The sequence below is a fragment of the Pygocentrus nattereri genome, chromosome 6 (genome assembly GCF_015220715.1).
Source record: "Pygocentrus nattereri isolate fPygNat1 chromosome 6, fPygNat1.pri, whole genome shotgun sequence".
NCBI lineage: Eukaryota > Metazoa > Chordata > Actinopteri > Characiformes > Serrasalmidae > Pygocentrus > Pygocentrus nattereri.
This window is the reverse complement of record NC_051216.1, coordinates 14,519,354-14,542,969: the sequence shown is the minus strand read 5'-3', so window position 1 is coordinate 14,542,969 and position 23,616 is coordinate 14,519,354. Positions and strand designations below refer to the sequence as shown.

At 39.2% G+C, this 23,616-nt stretch overlaps 1 protein-coding gene across 6 annotated transcripts in view; it reads right to left on the bottom strand.

The window, feature by feature from the left end:
- The window catches only part of spegb (striated muscle enriched protein kinase b), a 95,779-nt gene that overhangs the window by 30,740 nt on the left and 41,423 nt on the right, over positions 1-23,616 (bottom strand). For all 6 annotated transcript variants that reach the window (XM_017691531.2, XM_017691532.2, XM_017691533.2 and 3 more), the window contains 12 exons: positions 18,703-20,234; positions 18,040-18,183; positions 17,121-17,303; positions 11,052-11,233; positions 10,627-10,715; positions 9,796-9,971; positions 5,272-5,532; positions 4,804-4,962; positions 4,309-4,498; positions 3,435-3,664; positions 3,048-3,167; positions 900-1,004 (listed from right to left, as the gene is read on the bottom strand). In XM_017691531.2, the coding sequence (XP_017547020.2) occupies positions 900-1,004; positions 3,048-3,167; positions 3,435-3,664; positions 4,309-4,498; positions 4,804-4,962; positions 5,272-5,532; positions 9,796-9,971; positions 10,627-10,715; positions 11,052-11,233; positions 17,121-17,303; positions 18,040-18,183; positions 18,703-20,234 (3,371 nt within the window). The remainder of the gene's footprint in view (positions 1-899; positions 1,005-3,047; positions 3,168-3,434; positions 3,665-4,308; positions 4,499-4,803; positions 4,963-5,271; positions 5,533-9,795; positions 9,972-10,626; positions 10,716-11,051; positions 11,234-17,120; positions 17,304-18,039; positions 18,184-18,702; positions 20,235-23,616) is intronic.

Genomic DNA, 23,616 nt, shown 5'->3' with positions numbered 1-23,616 from the left:
GGGTGACAAGTTTTGTTGACCACCAGATCAGTATAAACATGCGTTAACATTCACAAATAATCAAATAAAGGGTTTGAACAATTAAAAAAATGATTGACAGAAGTAAAACATGCTGACACTGTTTTTTACTTTAATAGCATAGCTTTTGGCTACATTTAATCATCTAAAAATTACTTTTTGAATTTCTTTCAGAATATTCCGACATTCCTGACATGCATTTTTGAAAGAAAAAAAAAACTGTTAAGGAAGCTTTGGCTAAGCTAAATGTCACAGTGCCCAGGCCAGCAGTGGGCTAATGAAGCTAAATTACTTAATTTGAATATATAACTGAGGTGTAGATTGGGGTTGAAAAAAAAAACAGGGTTGTATGATGTATGATTTTAGGACTTCCACAGACAAAACAACATCTTTTCCCTATTTGCAGAATAGCAGAAGCATGTGTAGTCACAATTTTATTTACTTACATTTTTTTATGGATTTTGGGTCAATATTTTTACAAGATATTCAGCAGGGTTTTAGTTTACCCATCTTACCTGCCTAAGTTTTTTAAATACTTAAAAAAAGTGATTAATTGACTAAAATCAATCAAGGAACTATTTATAAATATGAATCTATGAATCCTGTGCCTTAATTAAAAGTCAAGTTTTAGTCTAGATTTAAAAACCTCACATTATCTGAATTTCAAACATTAGTTGGGGCATTGTTGCATAATTTCTAAGCTTTGCAGGCAAACACATTTTCTGCTACTGTAAATTCTGACTTATAGAATCTGTCATCCAATCAGGACTGCATTTCTGCATACTCTCAAAAACAAGGCAGTTTGGTTTGCCCATAATTAAAGAAGAACTACAGTAAAATAATGTAACAATATACTGATATACAAATAATTGTTGGTATACCAATGGACGGGTCCAGCCGTTTGGGTTTCTTCCAACAAAGTGTGATGGTTTTGCCAGTGATGGACTCAATTACTGGAGCTCCATCTGGAGGATCAGGAAGAACGTCTGCGAGAGAAAGGAGACAAAAAAAGCTGAGCAGAACACACTTACGTATGCACATGCACACACGCACACACCCACACCCACACACACACACACACACACACCCACACACACAGAGACATATGCTCGATTCTTTGAACGAACTGACAGCCTTATTATTTTGAGAGAGAGGATGAAGAGAGGATCAAGCACTGATTAGGATCATCTATCTGATTAAAAGACTTGGCTTGAGGATGTTCACCATGCAATACATGGCTGTTCTATTGAGAAATGATAATTAGAGAATCTAAGAGACTTCCAGGAACTAAAAGCATGTTTCCATCTCAAGTACTTTTTGTGCAGAAACCAAATATGGTGAGATGTGAAAAAATAATATTTACAGTGAAGGATATTTTAGGATAAACAAGTAGAAGAGGTGTGCTTTCACCTAGCATAACCTTTCAAAACTCACTTAAAAACACAGTCAACAAGCTCAATGGCAACCACTCCCATCAAAGATTCCTAAAGTTTCAGAATCTTACTTCTAGAAAACATAAACCCAGGGTAGCAGAGTCCCAGTTTCTTTTCTAGTACTGCATCCCCAACTACTGAGCATATACAGTCAGCAATATGTTCTGACAACCCCACCTAACCAATGAGCTACTGTCATACAAATTGTACACGACATGTGAGAGATATAAATACTGCTTAATGTAAACACACTGGCCATTTCATTAGGTACACCCATTGTCCATTTGATCAAGTCCATTTACCATACAGCTGCAGACTGTAGTTCTACAATTAGACTGTAGTCCATCTGATTCTCTAAACAATTTGTTAGCTCCCGTTTACCCAATTCATCAGAAGTCATGACCCCTATGGGACCCCCACTGAGCAGGTATTATCTGGGTGGTGGATCATTCTCAGCTCTGCAGTGGCACCCACATGGTAGTGGTATGTTAGTGAGTGTTGCGCTGGTACAAGTGGATCAGATACAACAGTGATGCTGGAGTTTTAAAGACCTCAGTGTTACTTCTGGACTGAGAATAGTTCACCAACCAGAAATAATGTCACAAGACACTGACCACTGATGAAGGTCTAGAGGACGTACGATCTATGTAGCAACACATGAGCTATCATGAGATTTATCTGCAAAGTAGACCAAGAAGGTAGACGTATCTACTTGAGAGGACTGAAGTGGGACTCAGTGCTTAAAAACACAGAAGGCAGAGGCAGTGCTGCTGTATCACTAACTAATCTAAATAGGTCTAGCTGGAACCAAAAAAATAAAGAATGAACAGATATTTCTGTTCTCAGTGTTACCTTGGCCAGCTAACATGGCACACCATCCACTGAGGAGAAAAAAGTCCATGAGACATCACAGTCTACTACCACTGCACTAATGTTAGCTCATCTAAATGTATGACCTTGTATTACTGAATGTGTGTGTGACTTGATTCAAAAAATATTTTATGCTAAAAAAAAAAAACAAATAATAACTGATATTAGCCTAAAATCTAAGACCATATAGTTTCAAATGTAAAACAATTGTATACTTATTAAATCCTTAAAATGTAATTTCAGACAAAGTAGGACAGTTTAAGGACCTGTGGGCACCCTGATTACCGTGTATGGCATTTGTTGGCTAATAAAAGGCTCAACACACACATAATACTTAAATACATAATACATAATACTAAAAAACGGCACCCATATTCATGTGTCTCAATTGTGTGCTAGGTCAACGGCACGTAACATAATACACAAGTGACCACATATTAGTGTGAGCTGACATGATGTCAAACATTAGGTAGGTTTTAGGTGGTTTTTAAAGAATCAAAGGATTAAGGGAAGACAGTTTAATACTTATTAAGGCCTTTATTCTGTAAAATGTCATTTCAGACAAATTATGACTTTTTAAGGACCCACAGACACAGAAATCCAGATAATCTGAAAGGGTTCACAGACTTTTACTCATAAGTAGTGTTCTATTGCAGGTAGCATTAAAACACTTTGCATTCCAGGCATGTACTGTTGCAGAAGTGATGCTGGTATGATGTTTCTCACCTGTTACATAAAGATGGGCGTAGCAGGTGGCCTTGCCCACCTTGTTGGAAATGACACTCTTGTAGACGCCACCGTGAGCATGGCACACAGAGCGAATAACCAGACTGTGAATGTCTCTGACTGCAGGAGAGAGGGACAAATAAACAGACAAAGAGACAGAGAGAGAGAAAAAAGGGACGTTTAGTGTGATACTGAGACAGCGAGAGGTTCAGAGAGAAAATGAGCTAGAATATATTATGAAGGACACTTGGGCCAGGATATAAACAGCTCTGTATATCTCAGTGATTCTCAGCTCCTGACACCCTCATTTCCACCGAGACTGCAATCTGGGAGCTTCCCTGCCACCCCGGCCTCCATGCAGAGTGCTAAAACACTGCAATGGCTCACACTGTGTCATCTTCCTGTCTTCTGTGCTCTCAATCTTCTTGCCGTTGTGGAACCAGGCGATGGTGGGGTATGGAAGGCCAGCCACCTTGCATTTCAAAATGGCTTCTTTGCCCTCAATCACATCCAGGTCGTAGAGTGGCTTAACGAAGTCAGGCATAGTGAAACGTTCCACCTCACTGTCTGGAACTTCCGGTTCCTCTGGAATGGAGGGCATCTTTTCTAACTTGGCCCTGAATATATGAATAAACGAGAGAGTGAGTGAGCAAGGCAGACTTTGATGGGTACATTTTTAATTACCAGTACAAACAAAGGAACTGATGCCTGTTTGTGTTTGACATGCAGTGTTAAAACAAACAGCAGCAAGCAGACATTTCTATAAGCATATTCTATATCTCTGATTTTGGGAACTATAGGAAGCTATTAAATGGTAAAAACTATAATGTTCTTATTTATTTAATTATCAATCATCTTACCTTATTATCTAACGTTAAAACATTTTTGAAAACACTCTATGATCCTAAACTGAAAGAATTTCCAATGTGTCACCTGTGTCAATAATTGGTGTGCCTTAAAGTAGGTTAATTCACTAATTAGAAGGTTTCTGGATACTCTTGGACACAAGGTGTATGAGGCATTCTGGATATAACTTTTATTATACATTCACAGTCACTGTAGAGTCATCTACGGTTCTATCATTTTGGACACTAAAAATCTAAAATAAGAGCATTACAATAATATTTTAATCATTTTATTCCTATATCTGCAACAAAATTGGTGTTATATTTTTGAAAACATTTATTTCCAACTTTTGAACAATGATTAATACCTTTAAATAGGAGATATTATGAGCCTAAAGAAGAGTGAAAATTCTTACATCTGCAATGAGATCGCTGGCCGGGGTTCCTGCACGTACAGTTCTGCTGAACATTCGGTCTCGCCGTGTGGGTTTCGGGCCACAACTGTGTACAAGCCTTCATCCTCAGTGCTGACATGAGAGATGACAAGAGAGTGTCGACCACCTTCCTTCAGGATATGGATATCCTCACTCTCCACCAGAGGATGGTCTGTGGTAAGAAAGGTACATTGCACATTTATAAAATGACCACATTGCAGGCAGGTGCTCATCTACACAGCTTTATACAGAAAAGCTCTGATAACCATTAGCAATAATAGACAGCCTCCATACAATTTCAATTTGCAAAAACTTCTGAGCATGAGATGTGTAGTATTCTATATTATACAAGTTTCTTGTTGTAAATAGTGTTTGCATTGTGTTGTTGTGTCAGCTGAGGCTATAGTTGATTTTCCTGCACAATTAAGTTCCATTTAGTTTGAGCTGAATGAAACTCATGGGAAAAAAGTCTCTTACCGAAGTGACTCCAGATGACGCGGGGTGGTGGCGTGCCGCTGACCTTGCAGTCAAAGCGAGCATTCCGACCCTCAATCACCTCCAACACATCCAGCTGTCGTGTAAAGAGAGGCCCAATGGATGCAATGACCTTCAGCTTGGCACAGGAGGTCAGCTCCTCTGTAGAAACAAGAAACAGTAATCACTGTGGTTAATGAGAGCAAGTCTATAATGAAGTGCAAGGTCTAAGTGTTTATTAATTATAGATCAGTCACTGCGCAGATAAGCGGTTTCCTTTTTTCTAAAAGACAGATTTAACCGCTATGCTATATGTTTGCTCTTATCTAGTCTGCTAGAGCAAGGAAGACATCATACAATACAGGAGCACAGTGCTGCCCCCCTTTCCCACTAGCTGTCATCCATTTTTGGCCCAAGCAGCAATTTTTGTCCAAAAGTCTTTTAAAAGATAGAGGGTGAGGGATTACAAACCTTTGGCTGTGCTCAATTTGCAAGTGTATGTACCACTGTCATCCTCATGCACGGAGTTGAGCAGCAGCCTGCACCTCTTCCCATCAAAGTGCATCTTACAGTTCAGCAGAGCTGGCTGAATGAGCTTCCCGTCTGACAGCCAATCCACATCCATATCTTGCGGCCCGATCACATGACACTCAAAGACTGCTGTCTCTCCCGCCTTCACCATCACGTCTCTGACTGCTCGAACAATGGCCAGTCCAGGCTCTGCTGGAACAGCTGGAGAAGTGAGGGAAGAGGTAAGTTACATGTTCAGGATGGGTAGAAAATACCCGAAACTGGCACACGGGTGTCATTTGCCTTTATTTAGGGCTGGTTTCCCAAAAACATTCATCTTGTTTATGCGGTAAAGCAGGTAAGATACATTGAATTACACATTCAACACAACTAAATTACAGGTCTAAATCCTGCAAAAAGAAATGTCCCAGCTTTTCAAAAAAGGTTTAATGTATTATATAAACATTATTAATGTTTCAAAAAGTACAGTTCATTTCCCAGAAACAGCTCATTTGAATTCCTGCATGGTTCTGATTTCACTATTATGAACATTCTACAATGTCCAATTCTCAGTCTATTTAATGCAAAAGAATTAACATTAACTAGAGCCTATCCCTCTTGTTTGTACTGCTCGTGGCTTTTTGTTGCTACAGTGGAGGCTCTCAAAGGAAACTGTGATTTTCTACTTTGTTGTTACTTTTGTCAGTTCACTGTGTTGATTTATCTATAGGCACTGTCTAGTATTGTGGTGAAGGTATTTATTCAAAAGCCATTTAAAGGTTGTAATTGAATGAAAAAAACTATCACAGTAACATACACTGTGTGAGCAGTTGGATGCTACCCTGCACTACTATGGATGGTTCATAAGGTTCATAAAAAAGTCTCAGCAACATGTTATTAATGCATTAACCCTAGTAAAAATTAATTACTACTGTTTTTGGCACATAAATCAACACAAACTTTATGAGACGCCATCAGAGAAAATACTAAATATAGGCCATATACAACCTCGTTTCAAAAAAAGTTGTGAAAAATGTAAATAAAATATAATGCAATTATATTAAAATAAAGTAAACCCTGCATTTAACTGAAAATGGTACAAAGACAACAGATCAAATATTGAAACTGAAATATATGCTCATTTTAAATTTGAAGCCAGCAACCTGTTCCAAAACTGTTGGGACAGGGGTACGTTTACCACTGTGCTCCATAACCTCTTCTTTTATCTACAGTCCGTAAGGATTTGGGAACTGAGTGGACTAATTGCTGTAGTTTTAGAAGGGAATGTTTTCTTGTTCTTGCATTTTAAGGATTTCAGTTGCTCAACAGTTTGAAGTCTTGTTTATGGTATTTTTTGTTCCATGTTGTACCAGATGTTTTCAATGGGTGACAGGTCTGGACTGTAGGCAGGCCAGTTTAGCACCCTAACTCTTTTACTATGGATCCATGCTATTTTAATACTCATAGATTATAGTCTGGTACTGTCTTGCTTAAATAAACAAAGCCTTCCCTTAAAAGATGTAATGTGGATGGCACCATATATGTTGTGTGAACCTGTATATATCATTGAAGATTAATGGTGCCTTCACAGATATGCAAGTCACCTATAACTTGTACATTAATGCACCCCATACCATCACAGATGCTGGCTTCTGAACTGTGCACTGGTGACTAGCTCGATGGTCTTTAGCCTGGAGGACGTAGTGTTCATGATTTCCAAAAAGAATTTGATTTGTTGGACCACAGGACACTTTCCCATTTTGTCTTTTTTTGTTCCATGTTGTACCAGATGTTTTCAATGGGTGACAGGTCTGGACTGTAGGCAGGCCAGTTTAGCACCCTAACTCTTTTACTATGGATCCATGCTATTTTAATACTCATAGATTATAGTCTGGTACTGTCTTGCTTAAATAAACAAAGCCTTCCCTTAAAAGATGTAATGTGGATGGCACCATATATGTTGTGTGAACCTGTATATATCATTGAAGATTAATGGTGCCTTCACAGATATGCAAGTCACCTATAACTTGTACATTAATGCACCCCATACCATCACAGATGCTGGCTTCTGAACTGTGCACTGGTGACTAGCTCGATGGTCTTTAGCCTGGAGGACGTAGTGTTCATGATTTCCAAAAAGAATTTGATTTGTTGGACCACAGGACACTTTCCCATTTTGTCTTAGTTTATCTTAAATGAGCTTGGGTCCTGAGAAGGTGGCTGCGTTTTTGGATGCTATTTATATTGTTTCTTCTTTGCATGGTAGAGTTTGGACTTGCATTTGTGGATGTGATGACGAGCTGTGTTCACAGACAATGGTTTAGGTAGCTGTTCTGGAGCCCATGCAGTGATTTCCACCACAAAGTTAGGTCTGCTTTTAATGCAGTGCCACATGAAGACCTAAGCACCACAGCTCACCAATATTGGTTTTCGGCTTTGTCCCTTACATACAAAGACTCCTCCGGATTCTCTGAATATTATGTCCTGTACATGCTTGTAATTGTACAATTGGTGAAACTGGCTTATTTATTAGTACAATCTTTAAAAATAAAAATCCTAGCCATTTAAGGTCGGTCCAGACAGAATTACCAACACACTTTATCCTGGAAATGAGAGCCTGAAAACAGTCCACTGCTGCAGTAGCCATGGCAATTGATGTGCTAATAACTTTTGCATTGCAGAAGCATGGCAATACAGTATTCTACCTGTACTCCAACATTACACTTTAGCAGTTGAAAATGGCCCACTGATATAACCCAGACAAGGCTCACTCACCCTGGCCTTCGCCTTCCTTTTATTCTCTATGTTTTGCTTCAAGATCAATTTGAAACCTTATCGTTTACTGTAAAACATTCAACTTTAAAATCATGTTTTGTTCGTTTTATTGAGTGAAAAAATTTACACATGCTTTGCAACTGGATACAATTTTATATGCTTCATTTACAATAAATATACATTACCTGAATGTACAGCTAGACTGAAGGTTCCTTTAAAAACATCAGAAGCCACAAATAAAGCTTTAAAAATACATCTTTTGGTGTGCATACACCATTAAAAAATATTTGTGGAAACAAACCTATACTTGCTGTAGAACCAGTTACTAGCATTCTGAACACACAGCCCTGTGAGGAAAAACCTCATCAGCTCTTCAGAGGCCCTCCAGTGGAGTTTTGATGAGAAGTGTATGCTGGGGGAAGAGAAGAGGCTCTCCACCCCACTGCATCACAACCCAGAGTGGAATGTGACTGTAATGAGGGTAGACACTGTGACAAGCGTCTCTCCCACGCGTATGCACACATACAGGCACCCAATAAGCTATGCCCAACCGTATTCAACAAATGGAAGGATTGTGATGTGTTTATTCATTTATTCAAATGTTTCAAGCCTTATTTGTGTTTTTAAGCCAGTGACTTGGCATTAAAACAGTACATCAATAACATCCTTAAAGAAAATGTGTTTTATAGTGAATGATCACATGGTCAATATATGTGCCCTCTGTAATTTTGTTTCGTAGAGAGTTGTTTTGTTTTATATTTGTTCAATTTTTTCCTCAAAGTTCTGCCAATTCCACTTAGTAGCTAGGTCTTCCTCTATTTCACAGTGCTACCAAGCTGGGAGGGTTAAGAATAGTAATGCTTCCTCTATTCGAACTGCCACTAATGCAGTGTCACTGAAAAACTCAATTTGCTGGGACGCTAACTGCGTTATATCTGTTATATCAAATAGACGCCTGTGTTGGCTTTCATCATACTGTGTGGCAATTATGAATAGGAAAGATGGCAATTATGAATAGGAAAGATAAATAATAATAATAAAATTTCTCCTTAATATCTGTGTAGTTTGTAGACTTTTGGTTAGGTCTCTCCTGCTGTTCGGATGCTTCTCCTGAGCAAAAGATCTCAATAACCTCATGTGTCTCCTCTTGAGTTTTAATAGAGAGATCTCAGTAAAGTCAAACATTGTGCGTAGCTTTGCCAAAATAATAACACTCATTTTCATCTGCAACTAAACTCTCATTGCTCCTTTGTACCTCCTGTGTCTCATGTCTCTTTTTTGTCTGAAGCTATTTCTCCAAAGGAATTTTAGCAAAATCACCATTACATCTCCTGAATCAAGAGCAACATTTGAGCAGTAACATTTCCTCTAGGTTGTCATCAATGCCATGATTCATTTGAAACAAAAGTCATCGATTTATATATAATTATACCCACCACTGAAAATCACACAGCCAGTGTGTTTCCAAATTTTCAGCAGAAGCGTACTCTCTGAGTTCCCAGTTTTAAGGGTGCTGAAGTTCAATTAAGTTTAGTGTTCAATGTTCAGTGAACCCCTTAAAAGGTCAGGACCCACCAGCAGGCCCAAAGTTTTAGTAAACATTTCTATAAGCTAAGAACAGTTCAATCAGTTTGCATTGCAGTTATAATGAATAATAAGCCTTACTATGCTATGAGCCTGGGATTTTAAGAGGTTAAGCAATAGTCTCACCTTTCACATCCAGTCTGCCCTCACACTGTTTGGTTCCATACTCATTGATGATCTTGCAGGTGTACACACCAGCATCTGACTTCACAGCTGATTTAATTATCATCTCACAGGTACCATCTTCTGTTTCGCGGACAATGTGTCGAGGACCTGTTTTTATGGTCACTCTGTCCCTCAGCCTAGATATGGAGAGGAAGCAAGGACTTATTAATAGCTAATATACTCTGTGTGAGAGAATTCCAAAATAAATTGATGAAAAGAAAACCCAGCTAATGAGGACCTTGTTAATTAGTAAATGAGTTGAACCAGGTGTGCTAGATGAGAAAAAGTAAGACAAAACAAAAATGTGCACAGTATGGGGTCACCAAGGACTGGGATTGGCAACCGTTGCGCCATGTAACCTCAGCATAAACAGATTGGGCTAAGCTAATATAGACTGATTAGGCAGACAGATGCAAATATATTTGTTTCATGATATCACAAAAACACTGAATTCAAAACAAAGTGAATGCAGTCCATTTTCCATTCTATGCTCCCTGCTTTCCACTAAAACCATCATCAGGAAAGTTTTTACATTAACGTAACTAACTATGTCATACTCACAGGTGATTGTCAATAAAACAACTGCAAAGTAAAGAAGAAATTAAAGTCTGTTAAGTTGCTTCTTTATGCCACTTGCTACAGGTTCTTGCATGACTTTTCAGAGAACATGCTTCCACTCTTTCCTTCAAGAGATTTAAATCACTAATCTGGCATCCACTTGGTTGTCCTGAAAGTCAACAAGCACTAGTATGACAATCATCTTTAGAAGTGAGATCCACTGAGGAAGCCTACCAATAAAGCATTGGTTTGGGTTGCCCGCTCATTCGGACAAACATGGTCACTTCTTGTCCTTCAATGACTGTCTGATCTCCAAGAGTAGCCTGTAGAAAAGAAGATGACATGATCATGAAAGGGCCCACTTTCTATCAAAAAACATCATGATCTAAAAGCAAACACAGCAAAATCACCAAATCACCAATGTCACACTGCTGATTTTGTCACATTGGGGATTTTACTGTGCATGATCAATATTATGCTGGACAGATGTGCACTGTAAACTTAAATTAAAACTTAAATTTAAAATGAAACTGCACTTATCACCTTAACAGCAATTAAGCTCTTAAACCCAAAGGGCCTATATGTGGGCTCTCACCTTAGTGCTCACATAGTGACTGATTAATAAGTCTTACGTTAATAAATGATAGTATTATAAGCACCTGAAAGGCAGGTGGCTCCTTGAATCGAGTGTCTATGATTTTCCGTGGTTCAGGGCCACGATAGGAAGTCCCCCCGAAGTCCATACCCTCTTCCAGAGGGCTGAGATACTCCTCATCAGACGTGATGGGGCTGCTGATGTCCATGGGAACTCCAAGGTTCCCCCTTGTGTCTTGGCTGGGCTCTGAGGGGAAAATAGGCATTACATATAAGATGAGCACATGATGCATCAGATGTATTTTGAATTTAATGCAGACATATATATCATTGTAAATATATCATACTTCACACCAGCAACTGTTGACTGACAAGGAAAATATTCACTCCATCAGCAAAACAATACTTCAGCAAGGTTGTGGAGATGACCACACCAGGGGTGCTACAGAAGCCTGGGTGTTCTTGATTTTTTAATATATCTTAATTTAAATGTATACTGCCTGTAAATTCTCATCAAATGTTGCATGACCTTATACTGGTAATCAAGCTGGTAATTCCTAACCACAGATTACACAGGAAAACTCATTTGTGCTAGACAAGCTCACTGAAGTGTGAAATTCACAGACATTGGCGGGCAGTGTGCTGGGTGCTCTCCTGCCTCTGTGAGATAGGCTATTGAGTCTGAATGCAGGGAGGAGGGAAGGCTGGATTAGAGGGAAATTAAAGGTGAAAAGCAGAGGTTAAATAAAAAGGAGCCATTTCGGACCACAGATGGCTATGGACAGAAAAAAATCCCATAATGTCAAATCCAATTCCCCACCAGTCCAATTTGACAATGAGGATATTCAGTTCTGTTGACAATGTAGTTTTGTGGAACATTGTCCTCCTTGGAAATGAAGAGACTGAGGGGATTGACTTTGGGGATGTAAAGACAAACTTCTGAGCTCTTTGTTTAAAGTTCATTCATATCTCAGAATCCAGGAATTCATTCATGTTTCAGAAAGCAGGAATAATAATTCTGGAAGTACACACAATTCAGTAAGTTATAAGCAACACAAATCATATCACAGGCAACTAGTTTCAATAGCTGTTCATTATAAAATGATGACTATAACAGTGTCCCAATCTCTTCTAAATTGCAGCCCACACAACCGAGCCTTCTCATGGCCCATGAGATTTTACTGACATTTACAGTGCAAACAAATATAACAAAATAAGCAATCTAACCTGTCAATTTTGCTTGTTTTTATGCAACACAGTAAACACTAAAAAATAACCCAAAATTTTCTAACTAATCTAATGGGTTAGCTAATGCTTGGAAGCTACCAAGTGCTAAATGACGTGCTGAAGAAATGAAAGTTGTGAAAGAAGATATGGCTCAGTTCAGTAGGTTTAGATACCAATTGTTAGCTTAATTTGTTAGACTTCAAAGCTTCGTATAATTAAGACCTCTGACTATTGAGCGCAGAACAGCGGTATTCTCAGTGAAGCCTAAAGGCATATACGTACTGAACATGATTTATTTGTTCAGTATTTATGGGTGACAGTAAACTAATTTGATCATGCGTATAACTGCTAATATCTTGCACACCTAATGTGATTTTAACAGGATGGTTCGCCCTCTGCTTCATCACAAATTCAAGATTCAAGAGTTTTATTGTCATGTGCACAGAACAGGCAGTTGCACTGTACAATGAAATTCTTACTTTGCTGTTCCTCCATTTTTTTAATCTTAAGAGAATAAAAAAGAAAATATAAGAATAACTCTAAAAACAGAAGTAAAAAGTAAAAGTAAAAAAATGTACAGTATGTGCAAAGTTGAAATAAAATTAAAGTTACACGTGCATATGTGCAAATATGTAGAGCAGCTGTTCAGGTTAGCATCTCAAAAAGAAGCTCATTCAGGATTTGAACTGATTTACAAACATCTGAGCTGAATGTAAAAGCTCACATAAAGCTCCAGCTTCTGAATGGTGAAACTCTCCATGTTCCTCTGTGCTCACTTTTCCAAAATGGAATGAAGCCCACTCATTTTGAGGAGCAAAAGACATCTTTTTCACCTGAAGACATTCTGTCTGTTTTTGTCGCAGTGCGATAAGTCTTGGTACTTGGTTCGCTGTTTCGGTTTATATTTGGTTTCACATGTAGGTGGTCCAGACTCAGGATCTTTCTTTTTGAAATACCCTGTTTGTAACCAATTCCATATAAACAAAAAATGTTTTACTTGCACTGAAACTGTAATGATAGTTAGGATTTTGCCAGACTAATAAATCAGGCAACCTAAATATGTTCTATATTTGCAAATAATTAGTCATATTTAAAATAAGATTTGGTTAAGTGTTTACATAAAAAAATACAATAATATACATAATCTATAAATTTCTGAATCATACTAGAGGACAAAATCATACTATGCGATAAAATTATTCAAGCAAATATAAATGCTGAAAGTGAAAGTCCTTACAAATGGGCTCTGCATCTCAGAGGCCGTGTGCAAGCAGGTTCACAGCGTCTCTTGCATATGCACTGGGGGAATAAATAGACACTGTGTTCTGGGTTCTGATTACCATGTTGCGCACAGTATGCATTTCAGCAGTTCTCACATTCTTACTGTAAAGCAGTGATATTTAGAAAGTGCACCAACCACTTACTAGCAAAAAGGCTGAAAATACTACTTTTAGAAATACATAAATGACAAAAAATAAGTGTAGAGAAAAAGAAAACATGGATTGAATGAGTAGCTTGATACTGTACAATGATCAGATAACATTTTTCTTTAATATAAATTCTACATTTTAGATTTGTCCAAGACTTACCTGACACCCGTGGCCAGATGGAGAAGGTGTATGTAGTTGAGTGTAGGAGCTCTGCTATGGGTTAAATCCTGATTGCATTTGTGATAAACTGTCAACACCCCTCTGACCGCCCCGAGGAATCTGACCACTAACCTTGAGTGGAAAATATCTCTCTCTCTCTTTCACCCCCTCCCTCTTTCTCCCCCTTTTCCCTCTTTCTCTTTCAAAGTCAGAGACACTTGCTGGCATGCAACAGACGCGCACTGTACGCACAGGAGCTTCTCCTGGTTTCCATTAACAACTATATAAGACAGCCATGCCATGATTCTCATGGCAACCATCCTATTTTTACATTATAGGATGTCATTCCATCCTGGTAGAGGTAATACAGTATCATTTCATTAAATGTACAGTAATGTCGACATTTGTCTACAGTCTGCATGTTGCTGCATTTTGATGAAAACCTTTCAGAAAGTGATCCTAATTGCAGACTACACAAGCTAAGCACAGACTATGTAGGGACACTGAGTGCACTTTTAGGTTATGTGAAAAAGTTTAAAACCTGAAGTACAGATGCACCAATCATAGAGCTGGGCAATATGGCAAAAATATAATGTCACAACTCTTCAAGACGTTTTCAAGACGCATAATATTTCACAATATTTATTTTGTGTGACATTTGATTAGTTGCAGGACTAAATATGCTGCCACTGTAGTCAAACATGCAGTTAATTGTTTTTTTTTTAAGTGCTTTTTTAAGTGATGTATGTGAAATAGGTTATCATGATAACATTGAAGATTGTTAGCTCTAACCAATCATTCATTTTTAGGGCCAAATTCGATGTATTTACAGACTTACTGGCTGATTGTCGGACTGATGGAATGCTACAACATACTGGTATAAGTTAGAAGCAGCATGTAACTACACTTATCTGTGGACGTTTCTGAATCGCATTATTTATGTCTTGAAACTGCAACAGAAATTGGCCAAAATAAAAATACAATGCACAACTGGAATTAACCAACATTAGAATTGGCAGATTTTTGCTTTAAACATGCAATCTGCAATCAGTTTATTTACTTTTTTTATATTGGCTGATCTGAGTTGTAATTTTATGAAGTAAACAAAGTAAGTCAGTTAAATCCACTTGTGCTGTATTTAAATGCTGCTGTTGCATCTATACCAAAAAGTCATAGCATAATTAAGCATGACACATGAACAGCCAGTTGCCTCCACTTTTGATGCAGCACTTATTAGATTAATGTTCATGAATATGCAACTGAATTTGTATTTCAGAATTTAAAAATGCAGGTTTGGCAAATTAAATAATATATTTTAAAATAACACTAAATAACAATATAATTTTTAAAATGCAACTTTGATACAAAAGTAGAAATGTGTTAGTGAGTTTCATATGTTCATTTAGTCCACACAGTGTATGCTTCAGATTATAAAAGTCAAATTGGCTGTGAAGAAATCAGAACTGGAATTGGCCATAAAGATTTTGATCATCACTTCTTTAATACACTCTGATTGCATGTTTGGAGCAAAAATCTGCCAATTCTGATTCTGATAATGCATCCCTAATTTCAAGAAAATTTCTAAATACTTACAACAATATTATTAAGTTAAAGGGGTTGATTTCGATTGAATCATCATGTTCAGAAAATCATACATAATCAACATAATCAAGGACAATAGCTAGAACAATTCTGATGTGAGAAATTTGACAGTGACACATCACACTTGCAGTGTGATTTTATGCAAAAGCTCCAGTAAGCTGTTCTTCATAATGGTTTGGGTATACAAACTACCATCACAAAGGATGATAGATTGAATTTTAATGGGCAGATGGTCATGCAGATGGCCAAATTGTACTTACACTCTGGTCAGGCATCAATGCAATGTGCAATTCAAATGAGTTACTGCTGTATTTTCTGGTCATTTGCTGCTCTACTAGGCTACTTTACAATCTACGTATATGTCCAAGATTTAATTCCTTACATTATCTCAAGAGCAGCTATAAGAGCAAGAACTGGAACTGCAACACCTGTAAGTGTCTCCTTTTGTAACACGAAAGAAAAACACAGCAACATGATCCTGTGTTCCTGTAAAAGCTGTTTAATATTTAATTCAGTTGAAATATCCTTGTTGCAATTAATTAATGAGGACTGAGTCTAGGTCTCATTCAAATGATGCTTTCTCTGTAATGATAGCTACTGAAAAGTGCTGTGGCAGCTTGTTTGCATCAGAAGAAGCCTTGGAGCAACTCGCTAAATGTGATTAGAGGCCTTAGTTAGTGTTTCCAGTTCATTCGGCTGGTTGTATGCACAATTCTCTAAAAGCAACAACAAAACAGAGAAAGAAAGGACAAGCACACAACATATATGAAGTACTTGTTTTCTCAAAGTCCACCATGTGTGGCTGTGTGATCTCTAAACAAGTGCCTGCGAATTTGTTTTGAATTTCATCAGGAGGGCAACATGCCGTTAACAATTCATAAGTTCAATTTAGTCTTGGGGTTGCTATGGTAACTATCGCTACAGAGCTGTGGCTGGAGAAATGGAGGGAATGAGAGTCTGAGAGAGAGGGAGAGAACGAATAAAAGCAAAGGAGCAAGAAAGATGGAGAGAAAGCGAGCATAAGTCTAAGAAACCGAAAGCTAATGGAGAGCTTGCATGGAAGGAGGTGGTGGGAAAGTAAACTGGAACACATTCAAGTCACATTATTGACTAACTCACTTGAGGGGTGAGTTTACCACCAGCACCAAACAGCTCACTCAGATCTCGCAATAACGTAGGTTGATGAAATGACTCACTGCCTCATCCTTTGATCCCACTGAAATAACCAGAGGTGCTAAAATTCCCCACTCTTAGTATCTCATATATCACCCTCCAAAAAATGCCTCCCCCTCAGCTGAGAAGGCAGAAAGCACCCAGCTCTGATGCTCAAAGATGTGATGGTATGTCACCTTTTGGCTCCTTTCAAAATACGGTTCTTTGTGTAATTCCACACACCAAAAAAGATATATTCTTAAATTCACTTCTTTGCATGATTCTGTGCACTATTCTGAGCATTTAGACAGTAAGACTGAGAAAGATATCTCCCTTCTGCGGGGTACTTCAGAGTGCTGATAGACATTGTTGGATTTTTAAAATATTTATCAGGATGAGACTTCTGACTCTAGGCTAGTGTCAGAAAAGAGCCTGAAATCATCTAATGATCTGAGTCGCTCCAAAATGAAGAATTTAGCTCTCCTGACATTAGAATAGACTCCACTCCAGTGAGTGACATTAATTTTGCTAGGCCTAGCCGCTGCCCTGAGAGGATACACTCACCTGACTTGATGAAGAGGGTGGCAGTACAACAGGCCTTGCCCACTTCATTACTGGCGGTTACAGTGTATGTCCCAGCATCGCTTGGCTTCGTCCATTTGATGAGAAGAGTGTGCCTCTCGCCCTCCACTTTGACCACATGTGTGGGACTGTTCTTTATTTCCACATTGTCCCTCGTCCATATCACTAGACATGAAGAAACCCCACATGTGTCACTAAGTCTCCATGCCTTTAGTAGTTAACAACCCAGCTAACCTAGCATGCATAACTGCATAATTATCAACCTCTGTCTTTCTGTCTGCCTGTCGTCTACCTGATGGTTCATCCGTTGTACTTTCCATTTGTGCAACTGGCCGGAAATCAGTATTCCCTGAATGCACAACCAGCAGTAAAATTCAATAAGAAACTTACCTTCTTTAAGACATATAAAATCTGGGTAATGTTTTTAATGAGCCATGGAAACAGCAGCTAGGTCTACAACACCACTGTTACATGAAGAGTTTCACTCCAAAATGCTGTATCTCCTGCTGTATATGAGTTTTAAAAAGAATAATGTATGAAAGGAAACATCTTATTTCTGTAACAATGATGGTATTATCATAATATAGATGTGTTAATCCCACCTCCAACACTACAATGCATTCTGGAAAGAAACTTTTTATATACAGCACCCATTTTAGAAATTTCTACCCTCGCATGCTATTGTGTTTAGTTCTGCATCAGCAGCACAGAAGGTTGGGAGCCTTAGACTGAAGCATGTCAATCAAGCACTTTTGTAGAATATTAGGACCATGCCCAAACTTTGCTAATATAATTTAATGTAACAAACCATTTTAGCATCATAAAAATACATATTTTTTTATTTAACTCTCTGTTCCCTATTGGGCTATTCTGCTTCAACATCCCAGCAGAGAGGACCTACCTTCAGGGAGAGGGTTGCCAGCAATGATGCACTTCAACAGCACTTCAGCTCCAGAGGATGCCACCATGTCCTGAAGAGCAAACTCAAACACCGGGGCCTCTAGAGGGTCCTCTCCTGCAGACACGTAGGAGTCGTCTGAAGATTCTACAATGACACAGAGCACAGACTAAGTGCAAGCATTTAACTGCCACAGCAGTATTACAAGGTTTAAAGCACTTTAAAACAAAGGCTACAAGAGACAAGAAATTTCTTTAACACTCTCAGATTTTAACTTGACCTGTGTACTGTCAAAGTTTATAATGCACAGACTCTAAGTCAACTCATATTCAAAGACTAATGATATGTGGGTTTTTCAAGCAAAGTATGTTGTGTGGGTCTATCAAGCAATATATTTACTACTGAACAATTGCTTTAAATTCAAATGTCTCAAGGTTCAAGCACAGTAAGTGATACTCGTTTAGAGAGACACCTTTATTAAAACAGGATTAAATTATTTCAATAGCTTTGGTCAATGCATTTGGAATTTGTTATCTCATTAACAAAATCACTTCTCTGTAGAGAATTAACATTTATATTCAAAAATAAATTTCTGACATTAACCTCATTATTCTGATCACAAATATCTATCATAGATTGACTTAAATTCTTGTGTTATGAATATACCTAATTCTGGAGACATGGGTCTTTGTCTGCGTCCTCTCCCTTTTATTCTCTGCGGTTTTTCCTCTTTGGCACTTTTGCTTGCTTTTTCACTCTGTGGAGCTGTGGAGGCTTCTGTCTCCATTGGTTCTTCTTCAACAATGATTTGAGGGATGGTGAGCTTTGGGGCTGGAGCTGGAGGAATCACATCCACCTCCATCTTCTCTTCCTCAGAGGAAGATAACAAAAGCCTCAGAGGTTTGAGAGGTGCCTGAATGGGATGCTCTTGTATTGCTACTGTCTCACCTTGTACCAGAGGACTTTCAGGCCTTCTCTCCAGCTTGCGCAGTGTGATCTCTATAGGTGTTTTTCTCTGTACAGACTCGTCTTCTGTGTGGACTGGTGTAACTTCCTGGACATGGACTCCCCTCTTTACTAGCGGGCTTGAAGGCCGTGGCTCCACTTTGCGTAATGTCATTTCCAGGACGTTTCTGGATGGAGACTCTGTGCTTGACCTGCCAGGGGACCGTGGGCGCTCCTCAGGCAGGCAAGTGATTTCCGTAGTTGGAGATCTTTGAGGACTCTCTCTAAGCTGATTAAGTCCATGCAATAGCCTTGGAGACCTTTGTCCAGGTAACTCAGATGGTGGCATGGCCTCTGGAGGGGATGCTTGCTCTCCCGCCCATCTGGTCTGTTGTGTTGTTTGCACCTTTGGTGATTTTGGTGGGGAAGTCTCTTTGGCATGTTCTCTCTCTCTCCTCTCTTGCTCCTGTTGAGCACGCTCCCTGTCCTGAAGCTTCTGAAGAACTTGAGGGGGGATGGGTTCCAGTTTTCTCACAGGCTGCCTGCTCCTGTGAAATGTGGAAAGCTGCTCAGTGGAAAAGGACTTCTTCATGTGTGGCTTTCCCACAAGTTTCTTAATGCGTTGGAGCTCCTCTGTGAATTTGTTCTCAATGTCTTGAACTTTCTGGGAGTACCGAGGTTTATCCTCCAGAGAGGCAGCCCTCTGCCTGAACATAGACCTTCTCTGGGCTGCATCTACCTTCAAAGCTTCATGGAGATCTTCTTTGGAGCTCTCCCTGGAGATCCCCAGCCGGCTTCCACCCTCGTCAGAGTCTATGGAAGGGGCTCTGTTAAAACCGGCCCAAGAGCGTCCAGAGATGGAACCCTCAGGGTTGTCGATGCTCCGCCTCCGCTCTTCAAAGACTCGTACCCTTTCAAAGATCTTGGAGCTAGCACGTGTTAGTTTAGGTGAGGGACGTAGGGTCAAGTCTTTCCGTGAGTACTCGCTGACAGGGGTCTGGGGTCGAGAATCCTGTGTACTGCTCTGGGACATGCCTGAGGATTTAGGCTGCTTAATCTTCTCCTCAAACTCCCCAGGTACTGTGTCTTGGTAGTCAGATGGCACGACGGCTTTCTTGCGTGGGGTGAGGGGCGTGGGGGGGCCTGAGCCAGACCGGCCAAGCATGGGAGAGGTGGATGAACGGACAATTTTGGGGGAGGGAGGTGGGAGGACATGTGAGGGAGATTCTCTCAAAACCTCTTCAGACTGGCTCCTGAAAGAAGGCGATTAAGGGAAACGCTCTGTTAGAGTACTGGGTTAATAAGGGGGAGGAGCCCAGCTGTTTGGAAGAGGACAGGGGGCCAGAGAGACGATTTTGTTTCGTCAGGCATTGAATGTATATGAGCAGAATTTGCAGATGCTTGTGCAAAGTCATTTCAGAGTTTCTATGTGTTTGTTTTTCATGAGTGGAAAAAAAAATGAGAGTTTTGAATTGCATCTTTGACCTGGAGGTAGACAGTGTGCAAAAATGGCAAAAGTTTAAATTTTCCAATTATAAGAGGAGTAAACAACCTAAAAAAGATGACAGGAATCTACTAATTTATTTCTTGTTGGCAAAAGTGGGTAAATACTGTGAGATGTTCAAAACATGAAAAAAAACAGAAATGTATTTCAAGCTGGTCTTGAGGTGACAGTCAAGACCAAGTTTCAGTGTGTCACCAAAAATGATTTATCTATTAATTACAGTAGAACCGAATTTTGCATCAGGGCAGATTAAACTGTGAAGCCAGATTAAACGATGCCTACTAGCCTATTCCTTCCAAAAACACTGGACTAAACCACCAGGTATCACTGGATTTCCACACAGTTAAGTCTTGAGTCACCTGTCAGAGCTGAGAAGGTTACAAATTTTGATTCAGAACAAGCACATGAACATTAATGTTGAGTCATCAAGTAGACTACAGCGATGGGACTATTTGAAATTGGCTGCACACTGGAAAACATCCAAAGTGATAAAACATAAATATTGCTCTTGCTTACACAGCACACACTTGACTATATCGAAACAGATTTAGGTACTCTTACTGCATGAAATTCCTTCCCAGCCTGCAGATGATTAGACTTACTTTTGTATGAAACATCCAATGTACAAGACTGCATGAACATCACCCAAGCAGTGTCAGAATCATGCAAAAGAACATGGCCATGCTCAGGTCTGAAAAGAAAAAACAAACAAAAAACTGGGATGCTGCTTAGTAGTGGGTGGTGTTAGTATGCTATGAACAAAAACAGCACTTAGTTATGGCAACCTACACCCTGTAGCTGTCTATGGGAAATTGTACATTTTTTCAAATGCATGTCAATTTGAATGCTCATTCCAATATCACTGCGTAAGGTAATGGAAAATGAAATAGTCATACATTATTAAGGATTCCTTCTACAATTACAACTTTATTTCAGACAAACAAAATGTACATTGTTATAATGACTATAGTATACAATTGTAGTTGAAGATACATGTTTTGCAAATCTTATGTTCATTATTCTGTTGTGTTTGGCTGATAAAGATCTAAAGTCAAATCGTTACATAAAACTGAGGGACAGAATTTGAAACACATGTTCTGAATATAATGCTAATTTGTAGCAACTGAAGTGTCAATGCAACATATCATAATATGTACGTATTAGGTCTGGCATAAAGTGCATGCAAGGACTCATGCTGAAACAGTTCTCCAGAAACAGCATGCGGAGAAACTTGGGAAAACCCAAAGGGGCCAGTGGCACCTCACACAGACAATGTGATGCAAATAACAACAAATTATACATTTTTGCATCCATTGTTGTGTGGGCAAAAAAAACCTAGAAAACTAAAAAAGAAAACTTGCATATGGACAATGGGGGTCAAAGGAAAGTATGAACTGAAGGAAAATAAATCTAGATGAGGCACAAAGAAGGCAGTAACTGTGGGCAGGGGAAGTGGTATATTCTAATCAATTATTCTTAATAAAGCTTTAACCTAACCTAGAATGTAAACATTTTTTTTTTACTTTTTAATTTTGCAACTGGATTTATCTGTGCACTGAGTCAGAATATAATGGTATGGAAATGCTGAAAGTTCCTAAGGTCCTAAGATATTCTTTATTAAATGCTCACCAGATGTTTCACCATCCTGACCTGCCATTACAATGGATGACTAACTTGACGTGCTGTTAAAACGGGTGACTAACAAATGTGTCTTATTCTATCTTTTTCTACAAGTCATAATAATTCTGATTACATGCACAAGTGTGATGATACGACCACGACATATACATGAACAACGCATGAATTTCCACTTTTTACAGTTTACTCTACACATCTGACTGTGGAGCAGAACATTTATCGAAATTTCCCATTTAAAAACACTTACACACTGTAGCATTCAGCTGTAGCACAGTGAGATAAGTGCTGCCCTACAGGAAAGGGCATTGTTCACACAGAACCTCAGCCGGCACATTATGTAACACTGATCTGACATAAGATTATTGGCTGGTAGCCTTAAAGGCCAGGCCAGTACCTGAATGATGACAATGCCCTGTGCCTGCCATCTCAGACACTAAGCCATTAAGGTTACCTAAGCTTCAGACAGGAACAGAACCAGCCTGCAGTCATCAATTCACTTCCTTGCGAGGCCCACACGTTCTATCAACAGCACATCAAATGGACGAACAGATGAAAAGTGTGAGCACAAACACAGGGATGGAGAACTGAAACTAATGGATGATAGTTAAGCTTAAGCTAAACTGCTTAGATCTAAATGTCATACTAAATTGGTGAAGCACTGAATGTGAATATACTGTGACGAAATTGAAATTTGAAAACTTCTAATGAATAATTGTTGGGAAATGACTGGTGAGTGACATTTAGATTTAAAAGAGAGGTGAATGCTGGAGTTAGGAGGCAGTATATGGAAACTTGGGGTGCCGTTGCACAGTTAACCCTGGCTCCAACATGGCTGAAGAAGAGTAACTGAACTGGTGAAGATACAGTCAGAGCCCCTCTTGCTTGTTTTTATTGTATAACAACAAATAAATCAAGCTAACACCATGGAGACCTGCTCACGAATGCGCTACTTTTCCACTTTCTTAGCCACACTTTGAAAATTACATAACTGTGATATTTGTGGTGAAACGAGAAGCACACACACAAAAAAAAAAAAAAAAAAACTGCTGAGGAACAAAACAGGCTTTGTTGTGTTCCCCGGCGCTGATGGCTAGCTTCACTCCAATATCTGCTCATTCCAATGTGTCACTGTTTCAGCTTACTGAACTTCCACCTGCGAGTGAGTCACGTCTAATTGTAATGGGTTTGGCAGATCATGTTGCTCTCTCGCCGTGGGTTGAACTGAACGGTGTCCAAACGCAGAGAACCCACTCACAGTGTCTTCTGTCAGTCCTGTGGTGATGTAAGCTGCCTCAGAGGGGCACTGCTCACCGCTCTTATGTGGAGAGTGAGAAAGAACAAGCAAGAGAGAGAGAGACGTTACACCCTGGCTTCTCCTCACAGTCACCTTCCAACCTCAGCAGCTCCCAACCAAAGACACCATGTTAGAGCTAGGGTCTCCTGTGGCACCAGGACTGGGACAAGGGGCTGTTTTATGTATTTGATGGCAGTCG